This window comes from Carettochelys insculpta, chromosome 6 (assembly GCF_033958435.1).
Source record: "Carettochelys insculpta isolate YL-2023 chromosome 6, ASM3395843v1, whole genome shotgun sequence".
Taxonomy (NCBI): domain Eukaryota; kingdom Metazoa; phylum Chordata; order Testudines; family Carettochelyidae; genus Carettochelys; species Carettochelys insculpta.
Window position 1 is genome coordinate 13647139 of NC_134142.1, and position 23070 is coordinate 13670208.

Consider the following 23070-nt stretch of genomic DNA (forward strand, 5'->3'; position numbering starts at 1 on the left):
GCAGACCTAAGAATTTTATATGGTATCTGCTGGCTTTGGAGACAACCTGGAAATCATAATGCACAATTATGCATGAATCTTTAATTATAATATTATAAGATCAAGAAAGAGAAATAACTACATTAAATCAATATTATGATAAAAAGAAATGCAGCAGGTTACCAAAGGGAATAAAATAATCAACTTTAGAGGAACTGGACAATGAAGGCTGCTGTTGTAATGGAATGCAAATTTGCTTTATCCTGTTCACCCACTAGGTAGCACTATGTCTGAATACCCCTAATAAGCAAACCTCAACCACAGTTGGGAAAGCATTAAAATATCTTCTAATGAACACATCTGGTGTGTGAGAGCAAGATCTGGGACCAGTCCATATGTGATACACAAGTACATGACAGGATGTCAGGAGTAAACTAAGAACAGACACAGAAGGAACAAACCTTGCAAATTCTCATCAACATCACTCTTTAATGCCCCCTGCGATAGGTGACACATGGAGGTGCATAGGGGGTCACACCCACCCACCCCAACATCACCCCCCCAAGTGTGGACCCTCTCCTCCCCCACACTCACCATCAGCACCATGCCACTTCTGATGAGTGTGGGGGTCTCCCCAGGCGCAACACAGCATGACAGCCCCACCACTCCAGTGGAGGGGGCACTGCTCTGCATACACTAGAAGCATCAGACACAGGTGGAGCAGGGGCAGGGGAGGGCGGAGCATGGGTGGAGCTCTTCTGTCTTTCTTACCAGGCCTATCCCAGCAGCCATGGGGCAGCTGAGGTTTTGGGTCTGTGGTGCTTTCATCACCTATACCGAATTCATAGCTTTTGTCCTGGCAAGTTGCTTCTATGGCAAACTGACCCGTGGAGTTCTGACTGCAGGGGTAGTCAGATTTGTGTCAGGTGACTTCAGCTCTGAGCGCGGTTGAAGGTGGTTGCAAGTCCCTTCTGAGATGACTGTGACATCAGCTTCTGAGTCAAGTTTAAAGCCAATAATCTTGCCAGGAAAATTCATTTTCAGTCTGCAGGTGGGCCCTGTTTTATCACAAGTAATAGATCCCAGAAACAATGGTTCTTGATCATCTGTAATATGCGTAAAACTCTAAAACTCCCTGAATGTTTAGACAGGGCAAACAGCTGCAAAATGTCCACATTTCTTGCATTTATTATACTGTATTCCTCTGGCAGGGCACACATCATATCCTGTGATACTTTTCCCAAGTCTTGTGTATGTAGGCTTTAATCTTCCCCTCTTACTATGGAAAGTTCTCTCTCTGTACCTCAGGAGTGTGGGGTCTGTTTGAAGGGAGGGTGCAGAAGCAGAATGGAGGTCGGGGGGGACTGTGCAGGAGGGTGCAGGGGAATGAGGTGCCTACCAGCTGCAGATCCTGGGAGTGCAGGTGGCTCCACACCACCATATTTGCAAGTACTGGGCCTCCAGTTCCTATTGGCTTTGACTCCTGGCCAGGAGTGATGGGGTAGAGCTTGCAAGCAGCACAGGGATGGAGCTTCCACGTACTGTTGTGCAAGCCACTTCCTCCCTGCTTTCAGGCACAGCCCATTGGCTAGATGCAGCCTGCAGCTTGCATTGACCCCCTCACAGTGGAGAGCACTTAGGCTTGGAGGCTCGCTGCACAGCTGGAGCACTGGCATAGACTTGTCCCACTGTGGGAGGTTGGGGGAGAGTGGGGTGAGCCCTGAGCCTTGTGGGTGTAGCCAGACAGAGTCTCCCCCTTACAAGCCAGCTTGCTCGTTGCCCCCCCCCCCACTGAGGAGCACACAGGGCACGGAAATGGCTGCTGACAGCACAGTCTTTGATGCCCTCATTGAGGCCCAGATATGCTGGCTTATCGTGATCCTGAGAAGCAGAAAGTACAGCTAGAAGGCTAACAGGCCAGACTGTCAACATGAGGCGGGGGGACCCTCAAGAAATCACCCCAGCTGGCATTGATCAATATGATGCACACACACAATAACCCAGAAGGGGACGTGCCCCACCGCCACAAAAGAATGTCCTGTACTCCTAAATTGTTTATCTCTTGTCTTACAAGTGCAAACTAAGTAGAAATGCCCTTGTAACAAACTGGCGTCACAAAGACAGACCAGTATGATCTGGCACCATAGATAAGAAAGAGAATACATAACCCAAAAGGGGTATAAAAGATGGGTCCAGCAGAACTCTAACTTTGAGTGCATTCAACCAACTTCCTGCTGGTCGGGTCAGGTGATTGCCTCCCGAGGTCCACAGCTGGGGACGCCCAACCTCGTATTCGTCTTTCCGCGTAATTGAGTGACCGATCCGGCTTGGCTACGCTGGTATCGAGAGACGCAGAGAGGGTAAGATACACCCATGCTAGATCTCTGACTTTTTTTTGTGCACAGCTAAAGAATTAGAGCTCTGTAACTAGTGTCCAGATATCATTGTGTTAGATGATAACAGATATCTTTGTATTGAATTGTAACGTAACTTGTTAACACCTGTACTTTGCTAGCATATAAGAAGTAAACAATAGCCTTTTGTAACCCCTTATAACTGTAGCTTAATAAACTTGTAACTAGTTAAGATCCAAGCCTAACCATTTTGTTAACCCTTTTGTCACTGCAACACAGCCGGCACAACAAAAAGAACTTTAACCGTTTGGTTACTACAGCCTGGCCGTGGGTGAGAGTGCTAGGAGCTGTCTGCTCTAACAGTAAAAAACTGGGTTGCTTAGGACCCAGGGGAGTACCTCACCGCACATTACCTGGCCACCGGCTAACAGTGGGCCAGATCAAAGCAAGCTGTGGGCCAGTTCCCAACCCTTGCTGTAGGGAGCTGGACTTGATGACCTCTCAAGGTTCCTTCCAGCCCTTCATTTCTATAATTCTGTAAACTTAATCACTTTGCTGGATCATGGCCTAAGTTTCTAAATTACCTAAATGGTCTTGTGGTGATTTGTGTCTACAAACTGTGGCACCAGCAAAGAGGCCCTGCATGCCAGCTGCCCAGACATTTTCCAGAAACTGTGTTCTGCAAAGCAGAAGTGGACTGCACCTGGCAACGCTCACGTTCCCTTCGCTCCCAGAAGAACACCCAAGGTAGCCAGCCCCAACAGCAGCAGAAGCCAGGCAATCTGGGGCTGGTCAGAGCAATCTAGCACCCCGTCTGTGGGCTGACACCCAGTAGTGCTCCGTGTCTGCAGCCCACACAGATTACCTGTACTGCTGGCAGAAATAATCTGTAGGTTAGGAGGGGACTGCTGCTGACCCGAATAAGGCTCAGCATTGGTGCTGCTTTGACAGACTGTTTGCCTTGTTCCAGAATCTGGCCTTTTTCTATTGCTACTGAGCACTAGTTTAAAATCAAACTCTGAAGGCGAGATGCTGTCGCTGATGTGAACGCGCTGGGATCTGTCCTTGGATCAGGTGCTTTTTGTATCCCAGGTGTACAAAGTGGTGCTATCTTTGGGTGGCTTAGTCATCATGCAGGCGGTGGGTGGCATTTAGATAAGCAACAAGTGGCTGCCAACCCTGCAGAGCAGCGCCTCTTACAATCCCCTCTCACGCTGACATAACAAACGACTTTGTTCACGTACTGGGGATTCAGTGTATCTAGCTCCTCCTTTGTTGCACTGCCACCGAGGGAATGAATGGCAGCACAGAAGAGGGATTGTATTAAAAAACAAACCAACCCTTACTTCCAAGGCAGTGTTGCTTCCTTCCTAAAGATCTGCTCCTGCTCTCTTAGACATAAAGGGCAAAACCTGTCAGAGAGTGTCTAGGTATACTCAGTACTGTGCTGCGCAGGGGGCTGGACCAGATGACCTCTTAAGGTCCCTTCAAGCCCTACATTTCTAGGACTCAACTGGTACAGAATCCGGCCGTAAATGTAGGTCTTCCCTCATTGCATTCCTTTAAAAAGGCCTCTAGCCCTGACCAAAGGGCCACCTCAGGCAGTGGCCAGATCCTCACTCATGTAAATCATCAGGGCTCCACTGACTTTGATAGCCTGAATTTATCTACCCGACAATTGTGCGGCAAAGCCCATCCATTTCATGGTGGAGGTCTGTGAGTGGAATTCTGTGTGGTGTTTTAAGCAGCATTGGTGACTGAATGATGTGTGGTGATGGCGGAATGGGAAGAAGGGCTGCTTTGTGACTCCAGGCTTATTGTGCCCACGCCCGCCGAAGTGGAGGTTTAAACCAAAATTTAACAGCTCTGGCCCAACTGTCCGAAGGAGATGACAATGGAAAGTCTGTTAATGTTTACATCCAAAGAGGATTGTGGGCACAGGAATCCACAAATGTACCTTCTGGGCCTCTTTCCTACCTTGTTGCACAAAACTTGTCCTATACCTTTGCTCATGCCTGATAAGAATGAAGATGTCTTCAATGCTACTACTAATAATAATTCAACTGCAGTTGTTATATTCAGCAGTACTGGGTGTGATCCAGTGCAGGGCCCAATACAGCCCAGAACTTACACTGTTATAGGGGATTTATAGGGTTTTCATGGTACAGACAGCCATACCTTAATTCCACCCTCTTCTTCCCCTCCTCATTTATATTATGGAGCCTATGTAACCCATGCACCTCCTGGGCGTGGTTTTCTGTCCCATGTCGTGGCACCAAGACCACTTTAAAGCAGGAGTGGGCAAATAGCAGCCAATCAGTTGGATCTGGTCTACTAGGATTAGTCCCTGGTGGTCCCCCAAATCTATATGTACCTGTGTCTCTGTAGGTGTCGTGCAGTCGCAGCTCTCGTTGGCCATGGATCACCATTCACGGCCAATGGGAGCAGCTGGAAGCAATGTCCCAGTCCACAGAGCTTCCCGTCACTCCCATTGGCTGTGAACATGATCTGCGGCCAATGAGAGCTGCAGTCACCCAATACCTGTGGAGGCGCAGGTAAATATGGGGCTTGTCTACACTACCTCCCTACTTCGAAGGGAGGATGGTAAGTAGGGTGTTGGGAGTTCATTAAGCAAATTCCCCCCACCTCCACAGCAAATCCGAAGTGTTAAACTTCAAAGTGCCGGCTCGTGTGTAGCTGCAGCTCACCTGCCAGTACTTTGAAGCACCTGGGCAAATTCGAAGTCACTTTACTCCTCAAAAAGTCACTTTACTGCCTCAAAACTGCGGGGCACTTCGAAGTACCAGCGGGTGAGCCACAGCTACTTGCGAACTGGCACTTTGAAGTTCAACACTTTAGAGGTGCTGTGGGGGGGAATTTGCTTAATGAAGTGCTGCGTATGCATCGCAGCACTTCATTAATAAACTCCCAACACAGTGCTTACCATCCTCCCTTCAAAGTAGGGAGGTAGCGTAGACACAGCCTTAGTGGTAGCAACCCACCAGGGACTAATCTTTGCAAGTCGAGGTTCTTTTATTGCCCATCCCTGCCTTAGAGAGAAATTAGTGAGTCTGCTCAACAGCCTTAGTGAAGGGAGGCCTGGCTTTTAGCCCATGCAGCAGAGGCTCATGCACTAAGCTCCAGAAATCCAAGATTCAGTCCTGCCTTCCAGTGACCTGTTGGTGTTACACATAAACTTCAGTGTGGCATATTTTTTGAGGGCAGCATCAATGCAGCACAATGAGAGTCTAACATAACAGCAGCTGTTCATGGCAATTGTGTCAAACTAATCTCAGAGCAAATGGCTGTTATTATCATATAAGATCTCATGATAATTGAATGCTGGAGCAAGGGCAGGCATCTAATTACTGCAATAATTGAAATAGTCTAAGAATTCCTTGATGGCTGCTATTTAAATAAAGACAGAAAATCCTATTCTAAGCTAGATATTAAAATATAAAGAATATATACACCTCCTTTCTTGATATCTGAAAGAGATAGACTGGTTTGTTTATTCTTTGAAACTCTTTCCCATTATTTGCTGCCTCTTCCTTTTGACCTGGAGGCATATGACAGATTAAATTAAATAACAACAGCTGTGCACTTCTAGAAGGATTTTCATTCAATGATCTCCATGTACTGTACAAATGTTAATTCTCAGAACACACTAGTGAGGAAGGTAGGTATTAGCATGCCCATTTCCTACACTGATAAACTGAGGAAGTCAGATCTCCTAGGTTCCAGTCCCAGTTCTACATCTGAACCGTTCTGCATCATTAACATTACCTACTCCTTGATTCAGCAAAGTGCCGCTCTAACTTCAAACAAATGTTTAAACAAGCCCATCACTACTCCATAAAGCACTTAAGTCTGAGTTTAACACCCAATAAGGTGAGGCAGACAACTTTCATACTTCGTTCAAAAGAGATGGATTTAAGCATGTGCTTAACTCTTCTTAGCCATGTCTACACATGCACGCTACTTCGAAGTAGCGGCACTAACTTCAAAATAGCGCCCGTCACGGCTACACGTGTTGGGCACTATTTCGATGTTAACATCGACGTTAGGCGGCGAAACGTCGAAGCCACTAACCCCATGAGGGGATGGGAATAGCGCCCTACTTCGATGTTGAACGTCGAAGTAGGGACCGTGTAGTCGTTGCGCATCCCGCAACATCGAAATTGCAGGGTCCTCCATGGCGGCCATCAGCTGGGGGGTTGAGAGACGCTCTCTCCAGCCCCTCAGCTCAATGGTGGCCGCGTGGAGCAGCCCCTTAAAGGTCCCCTCCCCCTCCCTTTCTGTGCAGGAAGCTGAGAGAGTGTGCAGGCGGCAGCCCAGACATGCGGCCAGCCTGCACGCTCTTGAGCAGCCCCAAGAACCCCCAACTGACCTCATGGCCACACAGCAGCCCCCCCAGCACCCCCAGGGGACCCCCCCCAAGGGGAGCCAGGGCAGCAAGCAGCAGCAGGGTCCCTCCTGGATGGAGGCCGAGCTTCAAGACCTGCTGGGGCTCTGGAGCGAGGAGGAGGTGCTCCAGGTAATGGGGAGCAAGAGGCGGAACGCGGATGCGTTTGCTCGGCTGGCCGAGGGCCTGGCCAGCCGGGGTCACCCTGCCTGCACTCCGGACCATGTCTGGAGTAAAGTGAAAGAGCTGTGGCGGGGTTACGCACGGGCCCGGGATGCGGCCGGCCGATCTGGGGCCGCCCCCGTCACTTGCCCCCTTTACAGGGAGCTCAGGGACATCCTGGGCCCCCGGCACATCTCCTCCCCTCCGGCCACACTTGACACCTCAGCTGAGGAGCCCCAGCAGGCCCCAGAGCCAGAGTCCGCCCCAGAGGTAAGCCCCGCACCCCGGGGGCCGCCCTGGAGCCCACCCCCAGGGCATCGCAACAGGAGGAGGAGGAGGAGGAGGACTCCTCCTCCGCCGAGATGGGGCTGCACATTGTCCTCCCCTCCCAGATCAGCGGCCAGGCGTCCGCCCCCCGGGTGTCCCCGAACCGTGGGAGTGGACCGACAGGTATGTACCCCCCTGGTCTACACCCCCGGGGTTGAGGGGCAGGGGTAATAGATATGTGGCCAGGGCCCTCCACATGCCCAGATGGCAATGGCCCCAAGGACAGCAGTGCCATGTCCCTCACAGGAGGGCATCAGCCCCTTCCCCCCTCCCCGCACGACAGTGCCATGCCCCATCCCCGGGGCAGGGGGGAGCGGAACCTCTAGGGTCCCCCGGGAGGAGGGGGTGGGACACCCCGCAGCAGCGGCAGCAGCAGCAGCAGCAGCATGTGATGGAGTGGGGGGAGTGCAAATGCGAGACTCAGGCTAGATATGAGCAGCAAGCTGAATAGTTCCCAGGGGCAAAGGATGATCCTGGGGCTAAAACTGGCAGGTGACACCCCTGCCCTGAACAAAGATGGGGGAGGAGCCAAGCTGGCTTTGAATCGGGGGGGCCGCAGGTAGAGGCTAGGGGAAGGGAGAGCTGGAAGGCAGCCAGCCTGAGGAGGGGGAAAGCTGCACCCCAGAGGGTCACCCCTTGGTTGGAAGGACTGTCTCTGCCTGCTGTACTGTCACTCCTGGGAGAAACTGGGCATCTGTGGCCTAAGAAACCTCTCCTGTCAGACCCTGCTGAGTGAAGTGAGAGTCACTCCCGCCAGGGGACGGGGTGCAGTGCAGGGGGACCCATGAACCCCATCACAGCAGCATCTCCCGGGGACGGGGATGGGGAACCTGCAGCACAGGGGTGGGGGGACAAGGGCCATGGCTCGGGGCCCACACTAACGCCTGTCTCCACTCTTCTTCCCCTCCTCCTGTGTTCCGCAGCTGCACCATCGGAAGGACCGGAGAGCGCCGGTGAGGCTTCTGTGGTCCCGGAATCCCCTCCGGGGCCATCGCTCCAGGCCAGCCCCTCGGCGGAGGACCGACCGGCCCCACGGCGGGCAAGACGGTGGACCCCGCAACACCACACGGCGGCGATGGACCCCCAGCTGCTGGCCCTCCACCGCCGGCAGCTGGAGGTCGCAGAGCAGCGTCTGCGGGTGGAGCAACGCCGCCTCCACCTCCAGGAGCGGGCGCTGGCCTGGCGCCAAGAGGCATGGGGGGCCTACATGGAGACATTCAATCGGCTAGTGGACTACCTGGCCCCCCGTGCCGCGCCGGTCGCCGCTGCGCCCGCCCTGAGTGCTCCACCCGCCGCGCCACCCGCTGCTCCGCTCGTTGCCGCGCCATACGCCGTTGCCCCACCACCCGCCACCAAGGGCCGGACCGCCGAGGGACACCTGGGGCCAGCTGAGACCCGCCGGACGTATCTTCCGGTCCACCCGGCCCCCAGCCAGCCCCGGACAGGGCTGCGGCCGAGGCGGGGCTCCCGGCCGCCCACCCCCAGTGCCGGACTATAGGGGCGTGGGGCCCAGGACATGGCGCCCCCCCCCGCCCTTGTATATAGTTGGACTTATGTATTTGTGCCCCCCGTTTGCCCAGTCCCCCCCCATGTAAATAGTTCTCCCCGTCCTTGCAATCCCTGGTTTTCTGTTTTTTGTTACATGTAAATATATGGAAACTTTTTTAGTATTCACTTATGTTATGGTTTAGTTAGTAGGTCTTGTACATAGTTTTGTCGTTATTAGTTCAAAAAGCAGTTAAAAAAAGAAAACCAGTTTCATTTTACCAACGAGTGCGTGCTTTTATTTGTCCAGGAGAAGTGGGGGGAGGGTGCTGTTGGGTGCTCCGTGGTGTGGGCGTAGGGGCAGGGAGTGTTGTGGAGGAAGGGGCGGGGGCACAGTGGGGGGCCTGGCAGAGTTCACCCCGCGGCCTCCTCGAAGTGGGCCCGCAGGGCCTCCCAGACCCGGGTCCCTTCCGGGTCCACCTGGCGACTGGGGGCAGCGGGTGGCTGCACGTCGCCCCTGCCGGCTTCCACAGCCCAGCCCTGAAAAAAGGCCTCCCCCTTGCTCTCCACCAAATTGTGCAGGGCACAGCAGGCACCCACAATTTGGAGGGTGTTGTTGGGGCCCGCATCCAGGCGGGTCAGGAGACATCTCCAGCGCCCTTTGAGGCGGCCAAATGAGCGCTCCACCACCTGGCGCACGTGGTTCAGGCGCTGGTTGAAGCGCTCCTGGCTGGTAGAGAGATGGCCCGTGTAAGGGTGCATGAGCCAGGGCTGGAGGGGGTATGCTGCATCGGCGATGATGCAGAGGGGCATGGTAGTGTCCCCCAGAGGGATCTCCCGCTGGGGGATGTAGGTCCCCGCCTCCAGCCGGCGGCACAGGCCTGAGTTCTGGAAAACCCGGGCGTCGTGGGTGCTGCCAGGCCAGCCCACATACACGTCCTGGAAACGGCCCCGGCTGTCCACCAAGGCCTGGAGGACCACTGAGTGGTAGCCCTTGCGGTTGATGTACCGTCCTCCACTGTGTTGTGGGGCACGGATGGGGATGAGTGTCCCATCCAGAGCCCCGAAGCAACTGGGGAAGCCCAGCATGGCAAAGCCAGCGATGGTGGCATCTGGGTCCCCCAGCCTCACGAGCCTGTGGAGGAGCATGGCGTTGATGGCACGCACGACCTGCAGGGAAAGCACATGGGAGAGCACCAATGAGGGGTGAGCAGGGTGTGCGTGGCCCTGCCCTGCCCTGCCCTGCCAGGGCCCCCCGCCCTCCCCCCCCCGTGGGTCCTCTTACCTCCATAAGGACAGCCCCGATGGTGGCCTTGCCGACACCAAACTGCTGTCCCACGGATCGGTAGCTGTCTGGAGTGGCCAGCTTCCAGACAGCGATGCCGACCCGTTTCTCCACTGTGAGGGCACGCCGCATGGCAGTGTCCTGGTGCCTGAGTGCGGGGGTGAGCCACTGGCACAGCTCCATAAACGTCTGCCGGCTCATCCTGAAGTTCCTGAGCCAGCGGTCGTCGTCCCACTCCTCAAGCACCAGCCACTCCCACCAGTCGGTGCTGGTGGGGTAGCTCCACAGGCGGCAGCGTGTGAGGCGGGGGGGGGGGTCAGGGTGCTGCAGGGTTGGGGGTTGAGTCCTCCTCCCCTGTGGGCCGCTCCTCCTCCGGTGTGGCAAGGAGGTGCTCAGCTGCCTCCCGCATGGCATGGAGCAGGGCTCACCCTGCTCCTGCAGGGAGGGCTGGGTGGACCTCTGGCTGCTGCTGCTGCTGCTGCTGCTGCTGCTGCTGGGGGTCCATGACTGAGTCGCCCAGGGTCTGTGTGCCTATGGCTCTTCAGACCGCGTGCTGTGCAGGCTGTGTGTGTCTGGGAGGGGCCCTTTAAGGGAGCGGCTAGCTGTTGCCCCGGAAGCACTAGTCTGCCCTGTGACCCTGTCTGCAGCTGTGCCTGGCACCCCTATTTCGATGTGTGCTACTTTGGCGTGTAGATGTTCCCTCACTGTGCCTATTTCGATGTGGTGCTGCGCAACGTCAATGTTGACCATCGACGTTGCCAGCCCTGGAGGACGTGTAGACGTTATTCATCGAAATAGCCTATTTCAATGTCTCCACATCGAAATGGGCTACTTCGAAGTAGGCTTCACGTGTAGACGTAGCTCTTACGTATTAGGACCTTAATCTATAGGTTAGTCTGAGGCCTGGTCTACACTACAAACTTATGCATCTAACAAAGTGGTTCTTACCCACAAAAGCTAATGCTTAAATAAATCTGTTAGTCTTGAAGGTGCCATAGGACTCCTTGTTTTTTTAAATACAGACTAACATGTCAACCCCTCTAAGACATGGCACCACGCAAAGCAATGAATTTAGCCATATGAAGAGGCAATCCATCAACTTCATGAAGAAAGTCACATAGATACAGATGTCATTTTCCTTTCCAAGTGCAAACAGATAGACATCATACCCAATGGACTGACGGTGAAAAATCCACTATAGTCAACATACTATACAATCTATAGTGAGCGATTGTGCCATACACTGCCAAAGAAACTGAGAAACCACCCAATCAGCAGCCTGAAAATCAAAAATGAACTCTCAAAATTCGAGAGTCTGATAAAAATGACAACAATAACAACCTTCCACAAACGTCCACATAACTGTCAAAACAAAAAAGCAGTCAAGTAGCACTTTAAAGACTAGCAAAATAATTTATTAGGTGAGCTTTTGTGGGACAGACCCTCTTTTTCAGATCATAACCATACCAGAACAGACTCAATATTTAAGGCATAGAGAACCAAAAACAGTAATCAAAGTTGACAAATCAGAAAAATCATTGTCTATGCCTTAAATATTGTGTCTGTTCTGGTATGGCTATGGTCTGAAGAAGTGGGTCTGTCCCACGAAAGCTCACCTAATAAATTGTTTTGTTAGTCTTTGAAGTGCTACTTTACCGCTTTTTTGTTTTGATGGTATATAGACTAGCACAGATCCCTCTCTGTTACTATTCCACATACCTGGACTTACAAAAACAAGGCAAGCCGTTTACAATGCACACCTTACTTCTGTACAGAAGAAAAAGGATAGCAAACTATCCTACATGCCACAGGGGCTATAACGTACCCTTAACTCACCCAACAACATTGTTAATCTATCCAACCACACACTTAGCCTGTCTGAAGAGTCCCCCAGCAGCCCCATGCACATGATACAAGCATGCATCTCACAAAGAGGTTTGTACCCACAAAAGCGTACGCCTAAATAAATTTGTTCGTGTTTAAGATGCTGCAGGACTCATTATTACTGCAAATTTAGGACAATATACGCTGCATTAAATTGATTTAATAATATATGTGGCTACACTACCAAGACCCTTCTGCTGATACAAATGAAGTGTAAATTCAACTTCGATACTCTACCTCCACAAGAGGCGCAGCACTTGATTCAACATCCTCAGGTCAAGATGGGAATAGTGTAGATACTGCCTTGTGTAATTCAAATGAATTGGCCTCCTGAAGGTTTCTCACAGAGCTCTGCTTTGACTGCCCTGGAGAGCACTTTCCAACTCCACTGCATGTCACCCAGGTGCACAGGAAACAGCCACTCCCCTGTTAAAGCCCCCGGAACTTATGAATTTTCATTTCCCGTGTCTTGAGGAGTTGGGGCTGGGTTTCAAGAAAAAAAAATTATCCTTGCACCAGAAACAGTGTATGCACTGTCAACCAGTGCGGAGCGGAGCAATGGTGCCATGGTGCTTCAAAGGGGCCCACCAGCCACTGCCACCAGGCCCCATGGCAACTGCCCCTTCCCCCACTTGGCAAGCCCGGGAATGTTCCACAACCATTCTCCACTTGATCAGCGTATGGTTGAACTGTTCCTACTACTCCCCAGGCTGCCGGTGTACAACTTCATGAGGCATGGGAGCAAGGGATAGGCTGCATCTCCAAGAAGCCAAATGGCATTTCAACATCCCGCGGGGTAATTTTGCAGTCTGGAAAGAAAGTCCCTACTGGCAGCTTTCTGAACAGACCTGTTCCCCTGATGATGTGAATATCATACACTTTTCCCAACCCTCCCAGGTGGATGTTGGTGAAATAGCCCCTGTGATCCATCAACGCTTGCACCATCATTGAAATGTGCCCATTTCAGTTTATGGACACTCTGGCAAGGTGATCTGGTGCTTTGTGCTTTGCATTCCTTGCAGCTGAACGCTTGTCGGCTGGCACATCCTCCACACAGGGACATAGACTTTCCCAGATTAGAAGGCAAATGAAGATGACTCAGGATGATGTGTTCAATGAGTTAATGAGCACCTCTGAGAGTGACAAGATGGAGCTCAGTGCATGGAGAATTACACTGAGAACCTGGGCATGGACAGGAAGAGAGAAGAGCATGCAGGGTACTGTATCAGAGCGTGCCACACAGGAAGAGATGCTGCTGCTCATCAATGAGCAGATATGTTGAGGTATTGGGTTGAGAGTCAAGACAGGCACCTGAATGTTAGAGTCTTCAGCCTACGCTGAAGATGCTGCCATCACCACCCAGTTCTGCATCCTCCTCTTCTGAGGCTGGAGAAGGGAGGAAGTTTGGTATCCCTTGCACTCAGAACCAGGGGAGGGTACAAGTGCCAGAAGGTGCCTATTCCCACCCCTTTGATTGCTATTTCAGTGCACCTGTAAGCAAGGTTTCCATGTCCCCACCCCAGAGTTATCAGTCCTTTTGCCACAGGTTATCTTCCCTTTCTTTGCTGTCTCTGTGTGATTGTTTTGCAATAAAGCTTAATGGATTGAGGAGAAAAGGCTCTTTATTCATTCAACACGCCTTGGCTGGTAGGGGGAGAGTTTACGGAGGAGAAAATGCAACGGAGGGTACAGTTCAGTAAGGAACAACACGGATAAGTGTTACGTGGCTCTAGCTCATTGCTGAAACTGGTTTTCAAAGCCTCATGGAGATGCAGAGCCCCTCCCTGTGCTTTTCTTACTGCCCAGGGGTCTGGCTGCTCAAAACTGGCTGCCAGGAAATGTGCCTCAATCACCTCCCACCCCAGTAGAAACATTCCTCCCCTACTTTCACACAGTCTGCAGCAATAACAGGGGGGTATTGCTTTCACTGAGGACTAACCAAGTAAGCAAACAACACCAGCAACAATTTAAATGTGTAAAAGCACGTTCAGCAGGGCCAACAGCCACCACGATCTCTGAGGCTACAGGGGACAAGCTCCATGACCCTGGTAGGGGCAGGCCGAGGGCAGCCAGTCCTGAGCAGCCTCCCAGACTGTGGTACTGCCCCACCGCCCAGAGCCAGGTGAAGTGGCAGAACAGCACCGCCATGGCACTCCAATGGGGCCTGGAGCTCCAGCCGCCACTGCTGCCAAAGTAGCAGTGGCAGCAGCCGGAGTTCTAGGTCCCTTTGAAACACAGAGCCCCATGGCAACTGCCTCTTTTGTTCCCCCACCATCCCTGCCAATGGGTGAGCTTGGGCATATTCCACCACCATTCCGCACTTGATCAGCCTATGGTTGAACTGTCTTTACTACTCTCCAGGCTGCCAGTGTATGGCTTCATTAGCCACAGGAGCCAGGGACAGGCTGCATCTCCAAGGAGCTCAAATGGCATTCTACCACCCCAGGGGTTATTTTGCAGTCTGGAAAGAAAGCCCCTACTTGCAGCTTGCTGAAGAGACCATTTCCAACCTTCCCAAGTTGATGTCAGTGAAATGGCACCTACGATCCAGCAGTACCTGCAACATTATTGAAAAGAACCTGTTTCAGTTTATGCACTCTTTGGCAAGATGATGTGGTGCCAAGACAGGGATATATGTTTCATCTACAGCTAGGGAACCCCATCACAGCAAAACCATCCAGAACACTGCCCAGTCACTACCCTTCTTAGCAGAAGTCTGCTAAAGACCCTGCAAACTTGGGTCACAACAGATTCCATAATAGATTTACCCACTCCAAATTGATGCCCCACTGACCAGTAGCAGTCTGGTGTTGCAAGCTTCCACAGAGCTTTCGCCTCTTACTTCTCCACAGCCAGAACAACTCTCATTTTAGTGCTGCTGCACTTCAGGGCTGGGGAAAGCTCGTCACGCAGTCCTGGGAAGTGACTTTATGCATTTGAAAGTTCTGCAGCCACTGCTCATCATACCATAGCTCCATACGGATGCAGTCCCAGCAGTCTGTGCTTGCTTCCTGGGCCCAGAAACAAAACTCAGGCCATCAAGGTGATTCCTGACCATCAGCAGCAACTGTGATTGCTTCATTCTATGGCTTCCAACAGGGGATGCTGGCGCAGGATCACTCCGTTCTGCACAACGGCTCCTATATCAGCTGTGTGAAAACTGCAGGATATGGCACAAGGTATACATAAGTTTCACAACAGCTGTGTACAGCTGAGCAGGGCCTGTGCTTATTTGTGCTAGGAAGTCTCTATGGGTAGGTAACACAGGCTTACCAAAAAAAAAAAGACATGAAAAAGGCTTGGTTCATTTGCTGCTGATTTCCCAGAGAGAAGAAAGTAAGGGCACATTGGGAGGCTAATGCCATGTTCCCACAACCACACATGCCAGTGTGTTGGTCCAACAAAGCGCTACAAGCACAACTCAAAATTCTGCTTGGTTACTAGTACTATGGAAGCTACCCACAGTGCACTGCTCCATGCATTGATGCAAGCCCTGGTGGTAAGGATGCTCTCCACCAACACAATGAGTGTAGTGAGGAAATGCAATATTGACTTGCTTAAATTGGAAGCTCAACATCAACTTACATAACGTCAACTTAATTTTGTGGTGAAGACATAGTCTCGGGAAATTTACTTGCCTACAGACATATTTCTACAAAGATATAAACCAGATAAGTGACCCTGGATAAAAACTATAAAAAGTCTTAGAGCTGGCAGCTTGCTAAGTATACACTCCTATGCATCTTTCCTTCATCTTACAATGTTCATTACAAATAATATTCCATTATTAGGGGGAAAAAAGTTTTGCTCTGTTGTGTTTTTTTCTGTTAAACCCAAGCATTTGTAAATTGCTCTGAATTGGCAGGAAGAGAAGAGAAATAAGAAAAAAGCTAGAACATAACTGACCCATTAAACATATAAAACTTGAATATGGTCTTGCACATGTAGGAGGGGGAAGAATTATGATCACAGCTGATAACTAAGTAAATACAAGACAGATGTCTTCATAAACTTCTAGAAAAGGTGTCTGGGCTTCTCTAGCACATAACTGCCACTCCTGGTATTTATAGATGCCAAAAGCCTAATCTCACCAGGTGCTATGAACCTCCCGTCAGTAAGTGGGATCTACCCACACTTTCCGCTGAATAATAATTCACAGTAAGTAACTGGATACAGACCTTATTAAGTAGAATGAGAGCATATGTCACTTTTCCTTCCTCTCCCAGACGTGAATCCATCTGTGTATTATGATCTTTTGGCACAAAACCACCAAATAGGTGCAAATTTTAAAGTTTTTTTTTTTTATGTCATAGATTCAAATGCCAGAGAGCACCACTGTGAGAGAACCACGATCTCCCACAGAACAAAGGGCATAGAACAGGAGTGAGTAATAATTTTTGATGGAGGCCCACTCCAAGAATTTGGGAAGTGGTTAAGGGGCACAGTCTTCTATGATATTAGTGGAGGCGGTGCAGAGGTTGGGTGCTGAAGGGAGCTTGGGGTAAGGGATTTGAATGCAAGGGGGCTCTGGAAGAGATTTGGAGGATGGAGGGGGTTGTGACCTGGGGCTGGGGACTGGGATGCAGGGGGTTTAGCTGTGATGGAGGACAAGAGGGTGTTTTGTCCTGGGGCAGGGAATCAGGGTTCAGGGTCTGGGAGGAGGTATTGTTGCAGGAAGGGGACAGAGCGTTTTGGTTCTGCTGTGTTAGGGTAGAGGAATGGGGCAGAGAGTTTGGGTTATATGGAGTGAGGGTGGAGGACTGGGGATGTGGTCTTAGGGTAGAGGAGTGGGGCAGAGGGTTTCAGTTATGCAGGGTAGCAGGGCAGGAGTGGGGAATCAGAGGTTGGGAGGAGGGGAGAGTCTGGGGTGCCAGAGGTTGTGTCTGTCCAGGAGACTTACCTAAGTGACTCCCAGCCATAATCCCAGTTGATTCTCAGGCCGACCCTCTACCTACCCAGCCATTACTGGGGCCACATGTGGCTCTGAACAGCTATGAGCCTGAGGGGAATGAGGATACAGATCCAAAAATAAATCTACTTTTTAATGCATCATTTTGCAAATTCTACATCAGAATTGTTGGGGCTCTCAGGAGCCGATACAATATAATCTGGTTCAATATCTTAATTTGCCAGGACAGTTCTAAAATGTTCAGGTATTATCCAATAGGCCAATGTGAAAAAATCTGGCTACCTAAACCAAGAGGTGCCAAATACTGCACTGGAAAAAGTACGTACAACTTCACTTGCTCACTTTCAAACTAGGGCTTAATTCAGCTGGAAGACTTTAACTAGGTTGCGAAGAAGACTGCTGTGGATGTTGTGGATGTGTTTTAGAGTGGCTCCTTTAGATACAAGGAGGCAGATGTTACGGCAGGTGTGTCTCTGTGCTACCAATGCACATCTTTCTATAATAATTCATTAACTAAATGCCAGGTTCCCAGTATTCATGCTGTGAGCAGCCTTACAATAATTCACCATCATATGATGAAAAACTCTGCTAAGAGAACACATTTCAGCATCAGACATTGAAGTGGGGGGATGATTGTATCACAGACACTCTGGCTGCATCCTTGCAGCAACCTGCTGAGTAGCTAATATTCTGATATGCTAAAGACACTGAAGTGACCAGGTAGGTGCACAAAGCCAGTGCGATGCAGATCCAAACTCACTGACACCAGTGACAGTTCTGACAGTGTCATCCAGGCATCCAGCATCAAGCCCTGTGTCACTGTGTCCTCATGAGCTTGTTGCCCTGAAAACAATTTAAAATTCACATCCTGTCTTTAGTCATCAGGCTGCCCTAGCTGTCTCTGGCACCCAGATAGCCCCAGTCATAGGGGGAAAGAGCACATGAAAGTGATTTTTGAGCAAAGCTGTATCAACAGGAAAGCAGGCACATTCTGGGCTAAAAGGTGCCTCCCCCTCATTCGCAGCCCAAGCAAGTGAGCTGCGTGTCGGGGAGCCAAGCTGATGGTGGGCGGCTGCAGCAGAAGCTGCAGACCCGCTGGCGTTGTGCCTATTCTTGTGAGCTGGCGTGTATATGATGGAGAGGGCATGATGCAGCTGCCAGCCTTCCCTGGTGGTTTGCAGCATTTTCTCTCCATCTGTTTTAATTCTGTGCTTTCAGATACACTTATCAATCTAATCAGCAACCTATAGTCCTTAAGGGCTTGGCTGGGCAGCACTTTCTGGTAGGGACATTTGTCACATGTCCAGCTAAAGAAAGCAAGTAAAACCCCCATACTTAAAAGGAATGCTGCAGGGATTAAAGCCATCACTGCTTTATGGAGAGCACGAGGAGTAATGCATTAGCTGTGGGGGACACGCTGCCTGCAGGTGCCAGCAGGCTGGGTGCCACTGGGGTTCAGGGGGCCATGGGCAAGAGAGGCAGCTGCTACACCATTGTGAGGTACAGTCAGGGCACTCTGGTTCTGCCCCTGCCACTCTCTGCATGGTCCACTCTACCAACCTGGAGTAACAGTGGCAAAGGGAGCTCCTTCCAAAGGCTCAGGGGATGCCATATCAAGCCCCCACCCATTTTCCACCAAGAGAAGCAGTAGGGTCTTTTCTTTACATAGAGAAAAGGGCCTCCTCTCCTTCCACAAGATGATGAGAGGGGCCATGGGGTAAAGCCCCAGCCCTTACCCCAGCAGCGAGAATATATCTGTTTGGGTAAGTAGGTGTCTTTGCCCATGAAAGCTTATGCTCCAAAATATCTGTTAGTCTACAGGGTGCCACAGGACTTCTTGTTGTTCTCAAATATACAGACTAACACAGCCACCTCTCTGGTAAGTAGGTCTGTTAACCATGCTGCACTCTTCTCCTGCCATGCCCTGCTGTAGTGCAAAGAGGGAGCCTCCCATCTTGGAGGCACTGTTCTAGGCTCTCTGCAGACTCAGGCAGATGCCCCTGATTCAGTTACATTCAGGTCGCATGTTCAAGCTCTTCTTCACTAGCATGCAAGCTAGAAACTTACCCTTTCAAGTAAACAACATTAATAATGAAGCTTGAGATTATGACCTCCTCTTGTGATCGTGGGAATTGGAGCCCTAGGCACAGACCTGTCGTGCCCATACTGGTCACACACAATAGAATGCAGTATATAAACCTTGCAGTTCCAGCCCTGATCTGGCAATTTGTGTGGAACTGGAGAAAAGTCATAGCCCCACCGCTGCCCCTTTGCAGATGGGTTGGCAGCACAAGTCCACACACTACTTGTTCTCCCCGGGTTCCAGCGTGATGAGGACTCATAGGGGTCCTGTTGTCCTACTCTCTCCTCCCACCACAAACACACCCCAGTCAGGGGTGGGAATCTATGCCTAGCCATTCTGTCATTTCATGTTTCTCCCAGGAAATGCCTGATATCAGCTTGTGCAATATCTTTGGGATTTTTTCCCAAAGAATTTTAATTACTGTCAACGGACAAAAATAAACAGCAGAATCCATGTGCAGATGGTACGTCGGGTGGCCTGGAGCTTTCTTCAGAAACATACAAATGCTTAGCAATCTCTCCCTGCTGTTTGAATCTTGCAAAATCAGCCTACAGTGCTTCTTGCCCGCCACCCAGTTCACATTTTGGGATAGGAAAAAAACGTTCTCAGCACAAAGGGCTGAGCCACATACAAAAGCAGCAGCAGTTCACCTCTTTCATCTTGCCTCTCCAGGGAGGAAGATTCAGCCCAGTGATTTCTAAGATAGCAGCCATGCAGGAGAAGCAAAAGATGTGGAAACTGTGGCTTCTCATAGTCCAGATTTTGCATGAGAAATCTCACAGCCTAATTATGAGAGTTCTATTCAGCACAGCTACTTCTTGCTCCCTTCTTCCCAACTGGGAATTCATATGAATCTTTTCTCCACTTTCAGACAACCCCGATTTTGATTGGAGTGACAGCCCTGTAAAAATTGTTGTATTTTATTCCTAAATCACATAAAAGTCACAAACATCATTTGGAGATGCAGCTCATTTAGCTGAAAATGGAGCTTAGGATGGTTTGAAAATATGTGAGTACTTTTCAACAATTCATGGTACATTTCAAGTTTATAGCAAAATCCAGAGCCCCGAGAAATTGGCTAGGTTTCATAACAAAAAAAGGTCTCGCACAGCTGATGATTAAATACTGTTATTATTCCTAGTTATTTATAGGTCAGTAGCATCTACAGGGTACAGGGCACTTTCCAAATGGTTCAGATTACACAGGTCTTACCTGAAGGAACATATAGCCAAGCAAATGAAAAACAACAGATCCAGGATGTAGGAAGGAGATATACAACATACAAGCAGGATGGCTGGGGTTGACTGGGAAACAACGTGATAATTCTATTTCTGTTTAGTTTGTTTGTGCCCCTCCCTGTCCCCCGCCCCAGTGCCTCCCCAACCTAGTGCCTATTAGCGGGCTGACTACTCTATAATGACATTTGCTGCATTGGTGTATCTCCCTGTTGACCTATTCCCACAGTCCTTGGATTTTAATGGAATTGCACATGTGAGCAAGGCCTGCAGGATGCCATGTTATAAACAACAGAGTTCAACTCTTAAGAAATGTGTGAACATTCCAAATACTGAGCAACATGTGCCTTATCTGCTTAAAAATAATCACACAGAAAGAGCATGTAAACAAACAATGTGCTTCTCCTGTAAAAGGTCACAACAACTGTGCTTATATATGTAATTTGGAAGACAGAAACCATGCATATTATAGCAGCAAAATAAAGAAAGGACTGTGTGAATGCAGTGGCTTCATTGGATAGAGCGCTGTAGAAGGCAGTGATATCAACTCTACTGCCCCTCTTTAAATTATACAAAAAAAAGTATACTCAGTTTAAAAGACTGTAAGTATAACACCATTATCACATTTATTAGCTACTTCTGGGGTCTCATCAATATGCAACAGGTAAGCCTCAGTTAATATTTGTACTGCTGAATTTGATGCAAATATATATATTTGATGTGAGTTTGATGCATATATATCTATATCTAGAATCACAAAATACTTTAACTGGAAGGAACCTCCAGAGGTCATCAAGTCCAGACTCCAGCACTCCTGGCAGGGCCAAGCACCATCTGAATAAAACCTCTGTAGATGATTTCAAATGCATTTTGATTTTCTTGACCACCCTAACTCTCTTTCTACTATAGCACCTTCCGGATAGCATCCGTGGCACCTGACATAAATTCAACACTGAAGAAGCTTTCATTAAATATAGGCAAGACCATACTTTTCTCAGTTGTGCAGGGATTTGATTTGTGCTGTGCAAGAAACCAGCCCGGTCTTTTGTTCTTTAGACAGTGGGAGCTGCAGAATTGCCATGTTTCTCTCCACAAGTGAAGAAAGATCAGGTCCCGCCCACAATGCTACACACACACACACCAGCCACCTGTATAATTGTACTTCTGAGGGAAATTTCTACCTTTTTTAAACACACACCTCCTTTACATTTACCTGATAAAGCAAGCCTTATATTCCCCTCATCAATATAAAATCAGGTTTCACAACACACCACCGAGATTAATGGGCTAATGTTACTACCTGCCCAGCTCTCTTACATGGTAACAGTGTCTCCCTTGCTACTGGCCATCAGACCCCCAGTCACTACTGTCCCCAGAAGAACCAAGCAGCCAGGACGGCTGCAGCAAAACATCCATGTTGAGAAATGCACACACCCATCGAGAAAACCAGGGCTGTGTGTGAGGGGAAATATGCACACAATAGAACCGGCCACCAGTGCTCATGTATGGTGGGTTCCTCCTGGACAGCAGGTCTTAGTGCTGCCTGAGGCTAGATCAACCCAAAACGTGGCTCATAACAGGGTCTCATGTTGATCCCCAAGTCTCTCACCTCCAATTTAGTCAACCCAAGTTTAATACTGTACAGTTTCATTGGAGGGGATCTGTTCTGATTTGGGCACAGATTTAAATCAGAGCAGCCAACTTCCCACATGGAGATTCTTGGTTAGATTCCCTCACCGGCTAGCAAAGGAGAAGACAGGAAATCACTGAAATAATCTAGACGCACTTTCCTGAAATAATTCTGCCATGAACTCCCAGGAGCTGACGTCCCTGGATTTCAGTGACCACCACCTGCATGCCTGCTGCTCACTCGCCCACCAAAGGAAAGGAGAGACCACATACACCCCGCAAAGCAAACGGCCTGACCTGCACCCTAAAACAGCAAACGGGAAAGACACAGGGCGATGAGAAACGCCGTGTGGAAACTGAGCTGCGGCCCAAGCACGAACACAAACTAACCCCCTCCCCTTCCCCCGAACTTCAGCGAATCAGTTCTACATGTTGGAATCACACCGGGGCCAGACTGGGGTGTCCGAGGCAAAGGCGGATTGGCTCCTCCCAACGCAGCCGGATGGGCACAGGTGTAAGGCAGCGCCCGGTCTGCGGCTTGTTTGTTTGTTTATTCGGCGTGTGCTTAGCCCAAGCAGTGCCCCCCCCAAGCCTCGCAGCAGGGCGTGCCGAGCCGAAGGAAGCGCACCGCGCTAGCGGGAGGAAGGCGGCGGGGCTGCCGGGATGCTGCCCCGGTTGCCCACAAGCGCCGAGCAGCCCGACAGGGCTCCGGGCAGGATGCTGCCGGACGCCCTTTGTTGAGCACCTCCGGGTACCTCGCCTTTTACCTGGGGATGCAGTCGCCATGGCAACGGGAGGCTGTTCCCTGGCGGAGCCGGAGGGCGGCAGCTGCGCCCCGTCCCCATCTCTCCGCTGCGCCCCGGCTGCGCGCTCCTCCTCCCCGGGCCCGGCCCAGCGCGCCCCGAAGCCCGACGGCGGCAGCTCCTGGCGATCCGGCGGCGCAGACATGCTCAGCCCGGCTCTGGCTCTCGGGCAGAGGGAGGAGGCGGCGCCGCTCGGAGTGCGGGCGGCTGCGGCTGCTGCTGGAGCTCCGCTAGCGCTGCCTACGCAGGTGCAAATGGCTCGTTCAGTTGGAGCCTTGCAGCCCTTGCGTCACCCTGTGGCTGGCATATCACAGGGCAGCGCGCTGCCAGCCGGGCTCTGACTCGGCCCCGTGGAGCCGCTGCAGGCACCCGGCGCTTTGTAACGGGGCAGAAACGTCCCCCGCCCTCCCTCCTCCTCGCCACCCAGCGCTGCCGCCTGGGTGCCGGCTGCTTAGCACAAGGATGCAACATGGTGGAACCTGCCTCGAGTCATCCCCCTGCCTGGAGCGCTCCAGGGAGTGGGCTTTGCA

The 23070-nt window shown here is 50.8% G+C and overlaps 1 protein-coding gene across 1 annotated transcript in view; it reads right to left on the reverse strand.

Moving 5' to 3' along the window:
- Positions 1–22685, reverse strand: part of RTN1 (reticulon 1) — a 195352-nt gene extending 172667 nt beyond the window's left edge. Inside the window, exon 1 of the mRNA XM_074998671.1 lies at positions 22505–22685. Within this exon, the coding sequence (XP_074854772.1) occupies positions 22505–22685 (181 nt within the window). The remainder of the gene's footprint in view (positions 1–22504) is intronic.
- Positions 22686–23070: the final 385 nt, after the last annotated feature.